Source organism: Dermacentor variabilis, chromosome 2 (assembly GCF_050947875.1).
Source record: "Dermacentor variabilis isolate Ectoservices chromosome 2, ASM5094787v1, whole genome shotgun sequence".
Lineage (NCBI taxonomy): Eukaryota > Metazoa > Arthropoda > Arachnida > Ixodida > Ixodidae > Dermacentor > Dermacentor variabilis.
Window position 1 is genome coordinate 58,350,277 of NC_134569.1, and position 11,562 is coordinate 58,361,838.

The window sequence follows — 11,562 nt, forward strand, 5'->3', positions numbered from 1 at the left end:
TAACTCCATTTATCCTCACCCAAGGATCGATGCCGAGTCCGCGACGTACAAGCCAACGCTCCTCCCCTGGTTTTTCGTCGAGCTGTCAGCACTGTGGCGTCGTCATCATGACGTGGCGTTATTCTCATCATCGTTAACCGTTCGCTCCTCATCATCACGTCTTCATGCATTCATCATCGTCATGACGTCGTCGCTGTCGCCATCGTCGTTAACTTCAACGTTGCGCGAGCCGCCGCTCTACCCTTCGGTTTGTCGTTGTGCTGTCACGGCTATGACGCCTTCGTCATCACCGCCATCGCCCGTCGGGCTTTCCTAGTCATTCTCATCGTGCTGTTATTGTCGTCAAGCCGTAGTTCGATGAGATTGTCGGTGTCTTTGATGGCGCAATTCATAGAATATTCTACATTTACTAGAGGGTACTCTGGCGATGCGATCGTGCAGACACCATGGGAATGATGGGTAGTGTAGATGGATTTGTCTGATCTTCGTGATTCGATCGGGCTTCAGATGTTCTTGTGGCTTCGTTTATTAGGCTCTATCTGGACATAAATTCGCCTAAATTACAAGTCAATTTATACTTTCTTTAACGCATAAGGTAATAAGACTGTGCAAGCACGTATAATCACTGCTAATTGCAGTGGTTATGCTCGTTCTTGCGTCTGTGGCGCAATGGTTTCCATATAGGGCTTCTGCGCTAGAGGTCCTGTGTTTGAATCCTACCAACAGACAATTTTAATCATGTTTATTTAATTGTTTATAACGCAGTAATTTCTTAAAAATGAGCACTTTGAGGGGTTACCAAGCCATATAAATCCGGGAGGACAAAGTTTAGGCATATCCACGTATTACCCACCGGCTGGCTGAGCCGCACTGCTTGCAGCTCCCGTAGACATTAGCGCAACAGTTCCCTGGAGTAATTCTATGAAAATCTATGGGGTAATTGTCGTCATCACGCTGTCTTCAGTTGGTTGTCATGCTGTCACAGTTGTGTCATGTCATCGACATTGTGTTGTCGTTATTATTATCATCCTTCGTCTTGCCCTATTCGTCGTTGTCAACGTAGTAGCTGGGCCAGCTTTTGTTCGTTTGGATGGCATGCAGCATTTTCTTTGAGGGACTCTACAAATGTTTTTTCTTTCACCATTAGGAGAGCTCGGGAGAAACCTCAGGAAGGTAAAACATCGCGGCTGTATTTCTTTGAATTACACGAGGAGGAGGAGGAGAATGAAAAGGAAGGAAGGAAAGGTAGTGAGGTCAACCAGACGCACATCCGGTTTGCTACCCTACACAGGGGAAGGGGTTTAGGGGAAGTACACAAGAGTGAGGCAGGCTCTCAGTGCGAATAATAGTTTGCACCGAAAGCTACCAATGCAGCATTCCCGTCGTGTCCTGAGTCGTATATTAAACATGAATAACAGAACATCGGCTGGTCCCGAATAATTATTTTTGCAGACTACAGAGATTCGCAGGAAACCGGCGGCACAATCACATTTGAATAGAGATTACAGCACAAAATTTGTTAATCTTAAAGTACAGTAATGGCACTTCTTACTACTGCGTGGAGGCTCGGACTTCTTCATTACCGATGCTCCCCTATCACCGACCATAAAAAAAAAAGAACCACCCCATGGATGTTTGCGTTTCGCTGTGCCTAACATCATTGTCAACAGACAGAGCATTCCTTGCGGTAGCGCTAAGTTTCTTTGAAACCATCTCGTCTAATTTTGCGACCATCTCAAGTTTGGACTCCGACACACAGGCAGCGGCCGTGTATTGCGTGTTAGCGTCTCCGACTTCGAAACAAGCCTTCATTAAGAGAGAGACCGCCACCCACGTCCCATCTTTATTTTTATGAAAAACAATTTCAACTTGAATTCATCACGACGGTGAGCTGTGATCATCTTTTGTCATTTGTGATAGTAAAAGGCAACGCAGTCAAATGCTATAAGGCAAAATGACAATGTACCGCACCATTTCAGCCCCGTGGATTTTATTTTATACCAGCCGGTGCCCAGCTCAATAACGCTTTAGTTCTGCATGCGGTCAGTCTATCTTTTTAAATTTTCGTTTTCTTTACGTGAAGCCCCCTGTATATAGATCAACGTTGGAAAACTCATCACGTGAAAGCAACACAGTGGCGATTTTCAAACCGATTTCTCATCCTGCTGTTTTCTTTACGATAACGCAAGCAATGATTCATGTACTGCTTTATTTTTCGTATTTTAGGTATTTAGTGAAGACTGTTATTCTTAATTTCCTTTTTAATAGCTTATACTCATGTCAATATGATGTCATCCTGTAGCATTTCCTTTCCGCCCAACCTAATGACAAAAAAGATCATTGGCAAAAGAGAAGGTGAGAACTTTAATTGAATTCTCTTTACGAATGGAGCAGCGTCATGAAATTGAACCTCAGCTTCGGCAGGGCCTTACATTTTTGACGGTCCTCTTCCTCGAGGCGTCGGCATTTGATACCTGCTACAGGAAAGCGTGTGATACCCAATTTACTTTTCTCGGTAAGACCGAAAACTTCCACGCTTAATTATTATTAGCCTCTCTCCTTCAATTATTCAATGAAATTCACAATACAATAGTTCAAAGCATTAGGCTAACTTGGTATATAAATTATTTACTAGTATTATTCCATCGCTTTTCTTTCAAGTGTTTTTTTTTATTTCTTTCCCTATTGCACACCCGATTTATTGTCTCTCTCCCGTAGTGGGTTGTTTAATATCGACCGGAACCGACCAGCCAACCAACATTGGACAAAGAGAGTGAAGAAGACGAAGACGCTGTGGTTGCAAGCATGTCGGGCCGCTGCGAGGATTACAAACGTTCATTTGACGGATGTGGTGTTAGTCGAAGGCCGATACCAACCTTGGCGAATGTCAAAAGGCCTTTGTCGACGTCGGAAGCAACGTATGTCATCGCTGGAAAACGCGGGCTTTCAAGCGACTTGTCCTTGCAGCCAAGGGAGAAGGACAGCCCTAGCGGTAACCTTTCTGAAGGCCCCGTTCTGCTCACCGATAAGTCGCGGTCAGCGTCATCCCACCGCATTCGCCAGGACTCTCCTGAAGATGACAGGCCACTTGCGGCTCCTGGTAACACATCCTGCGCCAACGATACGCCTCAGCAGCAAGAACGAACGGGAGAATACGCCGAAAGATTTTCGCAAGACAGCGAGAGGACTTCGACGCAAAGCATTTCTAGCGTTTCGTCATCCTCAAGGAGTAGCAGTACGGGATCGTCTCCTGTTACAAATGCAGCTGAAAGGACGGAATCGGAAGCGAGTGAAAATTCCGCAAAGGTGACATCAAAGCTGAAATCACCGGCTGCTGTGAGTACGGCAGCTTTGTCAACATGCGTTGAGACGGGAGAGGCTTCGATTAGGACGGAACTAGATGGGGAAGATGTTATTGCGCACATGCTCAGGGATTCGCGTTCTGTAGCGAGCAGGAGGCAGCCGCTTAAGAGCGTGACAAGCCGTGACACGACGGATGCAAGCGATGCTAAGAACCGAAATGGGTCGAGATTCACTCTAATACCAAAGAAAGGTTCGATGCAACCATCCGCAGCCTTGAAAACGGAGCTGGATGCGAGATACCTCAGCCACTCACCGGGGAACGAACGCGAAGTGCCACGGCAGGCGGCAAAGAGTTCGTCAAGTAGCAACAACTCAGATGTTTTTGTAAGAGCACTGAAAAAATCTACTCCAAAAAGAAGGACCTCCAAGAAGGCGAGCCCGGAGACAATATCCTTTGCAGCGACTGCAGGAAACAGCAACGTGGGTATGAGAGAACGTCATCGCTCAAAAGAGAAGTGTGCTTTCACGCCCGATTTTCACATGCGAGATTCTCCGGCTGAAGTTAATCTGGAACGGCGCAGCAGGGCCATGTCGTTGCCCCTGGGCGTGGTTAAAATGCAACAGAAGGGGAATTTCCCGCAGAAAGGGAAAGAAAAGTTTGACGGAACCGACGGCGGCTGCTCTTTCAACTCAGCGAAAAATTTGCAGCCAACTAACTCGCTCGGAACCTCCTGGGGGAAGGCAGAAACGGTGGTGCGCAGCAGCTACAAGAACAAAACGTGGGAATATTCGGAGGCTGAAGACCTGCGACCTGAAGATCTGAACAATGCGCAGACGAGAAACGTGGGGGAGGAGGACGTCAGACTAGTGCAAAAGGGAAAAATATATTTGAAAGAGTGTCTTTTATACCCCCTCGCCATTTGCCTCCTGTTGACCTTCACACTTGCTGGGGCCTACCTACTGCTACCGATGGACCCATCACGCCGGCATAAAGCCAGGCGCTTGGCTTCTGCTGTCTGCGTCACATCTGGCTGCCTACGAGACGCATTCTACTTGAGAAATCTTCTTTCGTGGGACCGCGTCGACCCTTGCGTCGACTTTTATGCCTTTGTGTGTGACCGCTGGACAAGTCAGTACACCGCATCGACGCCTACAAGTTTCCCACAAACCTTTGATGATGACTACGCTGCGTTTCTTGAAAGCAGAGTGCATTCAATGATGAATAACAAGTCTCTGGAGTCGGACAGCCTTCGACCCATCAGACACCTCTACGGCGAATGCACAAGCATCACGCGGACCGACGATGAAGGCTGGGACTCGCTCCTAGAGCTGATGTTCGACGTGTCGCTAGAGGGATTCCCGCTCACTCCGCCGGTTCGAAGCAGTAAGTCTGTCTGGGAGGTGGCTGCCAAAGTGCTGCGAAAGAGCGGAGCCAACGCTCTTTTTTCCGTTGGTGTTGCTGCTCACCCGGTGAAGGATGTTGGTCGAGATTTCCTGTCAGTGGAGCTTCCAGAAATCTTGACACGCAGCGACAATGTTGATATTAACGACGCGGTTCGCTTGTACACCGAAGCGATGTTCTGTGCGCTTAAAGTTCTCAAGAAGGAATACCTGCCACCCATGCATGCCCTCAGCGTAGTGAAGTTTGCGAGCGACTTAGAGAAGCTTGTTCATCAGGTCGCTCTGACAGGAGGTAGAAGACCTCTTCTGGAAGCCTTAAACACATCGTTGGAGCTTCAGGATTTTTTTGTCGAGCTCCTTCGAGGAGTTGAAAACGTTCATTTTAGTGGCCCGGGATCTGAGGTGGTCTTGCAGTTTCCCTTCTTGGTAAAAGACATACTCAGTCTTGTCCAGGAGACGGAAGCCCACACAGTCATGAACTATCTCGGTATTCGACTGATAGCCGAGACATCGCCCTTCCTGCCTCATACTGAAATAGTCGATTTCAAGAGCACTCTGCTTTACGGCAAGCGTCAACGTGACGTGCTCCGCTGGCAGCTTTGTGTCCGCACGGCAGAGAAGGCGCTGTCCCCTCTGGTTCTCGTTTCTGTGCTCGAAGAATTTAAGGTGATTGCATCTCCTGCATTACTTTCAAGTGTTACTCTAGAACTGTTCCAAGGAATCCTGCATGAAATAAACACATCACCATACTTCGACGCCGACTCAGAACAAGCGACTCGAGGTTTTCTGTCCACGACTAATCTCCGTATCCTCCGTCCAGAGTGGATCAACGACGCCGCCCTACTGAAAAATTACATTCTTGGTCTTCCTCCTACGGTCAACAGAAGCGGCCTTCAGTACTATGTGGAAAGCCAGGAGCACACTTTGTTGGCGTCGCTTGCACGCAGTTCGTCGCAGCGCTGGGCACGACCTATGTTCACCACAAACTGCTGGACCGAGCTCACACCGCCGGCAATTTATGTTCCACTGCTCGCTTTCAATATCACCCATGGCTACGGTGGCAGCGTTGACGAAGAGCAGTTGTTCTCACGCGCCGGCCCCCGCCTTACGGAATGCATCCTCGATTTGATATTTGATCACGCCGCAGCCACGACAAACAACAGTCAGCCCTGGCTGTCCAAGCAAAGCAAAGCGCGGTTGCTCAGCGCCGAGATGTGTACAACAGGCGACTATGCTGGGCAGCCGATGCCTCAATATAGGAGAATGCGTGACATTCTGGCAGTCCACTTCGCCTACGCCCTTTTTCGCAAGAGAACCAGGGGCAAAGCTGAGATGTTGCGCCTCGGTGGCGACAAGGTCCTCTCCAAGCATCAGCTATTCTTTGTCAACATCATGTTGGAGGCGTGTGAAATGAAGGCACAATTAGGCAGAACGCGCTCGAAAGCCGGACAAGACTGGGTCACGGCCCTTCGTAATGCCAACGACTTCGCTGATGCGTACGGTTGTCGCCTGGGATCTCCAATGAACGCTAAGAAAAAGTGCGTACTGTAAAATGAAATGGCTCCTTCGGGTTTCTTTTCATGTAGGATCAAATAATTTGTTATAGCTGGTGGAAACTTTTTAGTTTCTTGTTGAGATTATTTTACGATGATTAGACAACGTTAAAATGGTTTGTACTTGAACATTAATGAATGGTGATCTCAGCAATGTATGGAAAGAGTGTGTGCGGAAGAGGATGAGGGTTGGCATTGAAGCAGCTATAGTATATATAGTGCTTCGTTATTTGAACTGCCTATTGCGTCGGCTTGGCTGCCTTATGCCTCGCATCATGTGTGGTCGAAGCGATTGTGACGTGTTTGTATACCCGGAGTTCTCTAGATAAACGTATTTCTTTCGCTGCTTCTAACTGGAATTTGGAATTGGAACTGTGAGCGTGTCGCACACGCTCACAGTCCTTGTCAATTAGACTTCATGGCGTTGATTAGTCTTTTTAATGTCTTTCATTCTTCTGTTGCCGTTTTAGCGCATTACCCTGTCACAAATTACGCAGGTAATGTAATACAAAGTGCTGCCCGTAACTTTCACTTTGTGTGATTGTGTATCCTCGAGAAGACCAGAAGTGGAATATTCATGGTGCTTGAGCGAGAAATTGAAGCATGCGCGTGCCACAGCGGCTTGCCCGCAAGCAAGCACTTATCTCTCTATGCACACAAAAGAATGTCTGATCCACTATGAGAAGAATGCGCGCTCCAGCAACTGCTCTCCAAGTTATTAGCTTCTCATTATAACAAACTAAAATGCAGCCATATCTCTACTTGCCAGGCAGCACAACGCAGTAGCCCAGCTCCCTAACTCGTTCTTGTTTCTTCTTTTCTTTTGCACGTATATTTTGCAACAGAAACGCTTTCGGTTCCCTTCATTTGCGAATGCCCCAGAAGTTACATATCTGCACGAAAGTTGCAGCAATACATTCAGGAACGGACGGCATGCGGACGGATTGCATCAAGCTAGCGCCGTTGCTTTGGTGGTAGGCACATTTTAGAATCGTGCTCTTAAAATGTTCTCCTCCCATCTTGCCTAATAGGAGTCTCTTTCGTAACGGAGACTTAGCGGATGACGTTTAGTGTGAACTGCTCTGGGAAGCATTACATGAAGTAAGCTGTTTGAAATAAGGATCACTTCTGTTTCATTTTAGAAGAAATGGAAACTCCGCTTCGTGCTTAGGAATTTATCGCCTTTCTGAAAAAAAGAATGTCATTGCATAGAGCAGATGAAACGGGCTGAGTGCTTACACGTGTCGATAAATACTAGTCCTTTTTCGGCATATGCTTTCCTTTTTTTTCTTTTTCTTTTATGAGGTGAGAAGTACGCGAACAGGAAACGGCCGTAGTTCGAGAACACGTCACTGCTAAGAAAGAGCTTGGATGCATTTGCTCGAGTACTGATAGCAGCATTTCGAATAAACAACAACAACAACAACAACAACAACAACAACAACAACAACAACAACAACAACAACAACAACAACAACAACAACAACAACAACAACAACAACAACAACAACAACAACAACAACAACAACAACAACAACAATGATTCCTGCCTTACCGTTCCGTCGGTTTCACTTGACATAATCGAATTTCAAATTTTAGATTCCGTTTGCTCATAATTTCTCTGGCTTGTGATAGCTGTCTTGCGATTTCAACTATATTGTCACCATTATTCCACATGCGCATTTATCTACTGTGCTCATATACTGGGTGCTTCCTGGAGTCAAATTAGTTGCGAGTCGGACACCTTTTCTGCCTCCTCATATTTATTTCGCCCATTTTAACCTTGTGCCACACGTTCTCCTTAAACGGTCACAACCTGCGTTTCTGCGCGGACGGCTCATTGCATCTCGTTCAAGCACACCCGGTCTCTTGCACTAACGGAAGAAGGAGCTAACGCAATTTTCTTACGCACTTGTGTTTGTTGCGCGCGGAAGCTGTATGCAAATTATAAATTATGTCAATACATGTAGCTGGAAAACATGCGCAAGCTTCTTGGCTAAGCAGCACGTTAGCTGTGAAGAAGTAGAGGTGCATCGTTTGTTTGCCTCAAGAAACCAAATATCGATATCAGGAGTCTCAGAGCGTGCTCAATAATTTTTTAGTGGCACGAGCTTCGAGCAACACTGTTTCTTTCGCAGCACTTACGGTTAACCTCCTGACACGACTGCAAACGAAATTCAGTGTAAGTCAGAAGAAAATAAAGAGATAGTACATCACGAAACTCATAGGTTTTATTATAGATATAATATCACAGCATAAGTTGAGTTACAAGTTGAGTTACTGAAACGTTTCGAATAATTAGAATTAGAAATCACTGGTTACCGCACACCAAAGCACAGAATCGTAGACTTTAGAGACCCGTCACATGAGCACTACTTTCGCGAAATTCCTGGAAACTAGGAAGTAAAAAAAAGGAAGTAATGACGTCACACACAAGATGGCATGATATTTAACTGGCTAATTAATGAAAAACGGTTGCCTGCATTGACTGAATATCTGCATAGCAGAGTGGATGTGACGTCACTTCCTCCTCTCTCGCTTTTCCTCTCCCGGTGCGCACCTGCTCGCTCGCTCGCTTGCTCGCATCAGCAGCGCGCGCGCGCTCGTTACACGCACTGACGTCAGCACCGGAGAAGGTGCGCTAGGTGCGATTCGTCCACCACTCCCTAGGGGGCTACGCCCCGCCTGTTGGCGCCCGCTGCGCTTCCTCCTCGCCCTCTCTCGCTCCTCGTCCACATATCGTGCCAGGGGAAAGACGTTCGCTCGCTCAACCTAACGAACACCAACGCCGAAGCGTGAGTGCCACTTAATAGACACCTGAATCAAAGATTAGGGACACCTATCATTTTTTTTACATCACTATGAACTTGCAGCCTGGAACGAAATATTTAATGTGCTTGTACACTACTCGTATAACGTCAGGGAGAAGGAGAGTAATGATTTGTCTAATAAAAACGGGTCTGTAGTTGTGGCATTCACATGCAAATCGAGATAAAGAATTTAGATAAAAAAATTTTATTCTAGTAAAAGGGGGTCTGCTTCGCAAGAATCACCACTCCAGAAATGATACCAGGTCCTATGATTTTATGCTTTTTTTGTTCCTATCCCTTTTAAAGAACGTACGCAAACCTTTAAGTTTGTTTCATTTTTATTCTTTCAAGACACTGACTTAATTAACAATCTCTAACCTATCTAGATGAACACCATCCCCTTTGTCTTCAGCGTACACCCCATGATGATATATTTTCTGCCTTTTTCTTTCTTTTTCACACCTACCCCTCCTAGGGCATTTTTGTCCCCGATCCCCTTCAGAGCAGGATGTAGGAGCTTGCATATACACCAGTGAAGTTCTTTGAATTTCATTAAACACTTCCTCTCAGATAACGCTTAGGTGGTGTGTGACGCCACACACAATTTACGAACATACACCCACAAAGCGCAAAAACAAAGACAGCACAATCTGAAATTCGAACTCTCAACCCAAGCAGGGTACGTACGTGGCCGTATTCTGAAGAAGACAGCGCGGGTTACTACATCTCAAAAATTAAAATGTCATAATCTCTCTAACATCGACGAATCAAAAACAAAGAACTTGTACGCACGCATGCAAACGTACGCGCGTGTCTGCGTGCGTGCGTACAAGCTCTCGTGTTTTTTGGAATCGTTGATGTTAGACATATTCTATAGCATTTCAATTCCTGAAATGTGGTTAGCCCGAGTTGTCTTGCACAACATACCGGCACTTGCACTGCGTGTGTTGCGAGTTCGAATTTCAGGCTGTGCTACTTGTGTGTGTGTGTGCTTGCGCGCGTGCGCGCGCACACCTAACTGTTATAGCAGTAGAATAACTTGATGGAAAGCAAAACAAATGGCCGCAGTAAACAGCGCCCAAGCGCAAGCAGAGCTGGAGCAGAAAGGAATCAGCGGAGCGCCAGTGACGTTTGTCTGGCTTCGGAAGGCCTTCCTGTTTACTGGCGCCGACGATGCGCCTCGACTAATGCTTTTGTGAGGCTTAATCCGCTCTATAAACAGAAAAATCCCGAGAGGGTCTTCGGAAGTGCCGAGCAATTGGCGTTTCCCCGGCTATCCTAGAAGGGTTGAAAGGGTGTTGACTGTAGCCACGGCATCGGCTGCGCAGTGATAGCTTTCTCGTGGCCTTCAGCTTTGCCTTGAGAAGACTAAAGCTGCTGGCCAGGGCCACACGAGTGGGCGCAGCGTATCGCTCCTGGAAGAAGAAATGGGAACATCCAGCCTCGTTTACTTCCAACGATACTGTGAGCGTTGTTTGCGACTTGATAGCCAGCGAAAATTTGGGTTTCGCAACTAAAACAAAGTCAGAACCGAACAAAACAGCATCTGCAGTGGTAAAAACAGCTACACAGTGACGGAAGTCACAAGAGGTTGCACGAGAAGCCAGTACGCCACGACAATATAGGCATCATTTTGTTTGTTGCCAGCACTTTATAGGTCAACCGGCACACGAGGAAGCGAAAACCAATGCCAACGGCTGTGTGCTGACACGCGTCTCAGGTAAACTTTCTACTAAACTGTCACTAAAGTGGTGACACGAGGGGCCATTCCAAATTCCTAAGTCATTTATTTAGCGATAGACATGCCAGAATTTTCTTACTGCAGCTTCTCGCACGTCATAGCACCATTTCGTCACCCTCTTTGTTATTCTTATCGCAGAAAAGTTCGTCACCAAGTCGTCTAGGTATGCAGCAGTGCCAGGGCCAACGCACTTATAACACTAGAAAAGTTTGCTATAACGTCTCCAGTGAATTTATCTCAGGACTCGCGCTTTGAGCTACCGAATGTACCGAAACCACGGATTAGCACCGCATGTGCATCGCGCGCTACGAAGGCGCTTTCAGCTTTTAGGAGAGACACTGGTCTCATAGAAGGCACTCCAACTAGTTTCAGAGCGAAGCTTTCTGTGCGAACAATCGCGGACTTTGCTGGCATTGCGAACAACGGCTGCTGTTGTTGTCTTGTCGAATCGATCGCCCACATGACAGCACTGCACATGACGAGTTGTCTTATATGTATTTCTATCTGTACTACCTTGGAGACGTGCCTGATGCCAAGTCTATTCTTCACGGAATTACGCAGAGAAACAACGAGCAGTTGCTAAACATTCTCTTTGCCGCAAATATACGTCGTCACGAGTACAATTCATTTGTTGAAGCAAAACTTCCTGTTCTTTCATTCCCGCGGTTTCACGTGACGTCGGTTTCACGTCGGTTTCTTGCGGAGAAATATGGGCCGATTCTGCAGCTAACGCAATGGTTAAGTGGGCCGACCA

At 46.8% G+C, this 11,562-nt stretch overlaps 1 protein-coding gene across 1 annotated transcript; it reads left to right on the top strand.

Annotated features, from left to right (window-relative positions):
* Positions 1-4,521: 4,521 nt before the first annotated feature.
* Positions 4,522-6,255, top strand: LOC142570323 (endothelin-converting enzyme 2-like). Its single transcript, XM_075678714.1, has one exon. It carries the CDS (start codon positions 4,522-4,524, stop codon positions 6,253-6,255), a length of 1,734 nt encoding a protein of 577 aa, XP_075534829.1.
* Positions 6,256-11,562: the final 5,307 nt, after the last annotated feature.

What these genes read in the sequence shown, in the direction of transcription:
- LOC142570323 (XM_075678714.1), top strand. Translation starts at nt 4,522, where the DNA reads ATGAATAACAAGTCTCTGGAGTCGGACAGCCTTCGACCCATCAGACAC.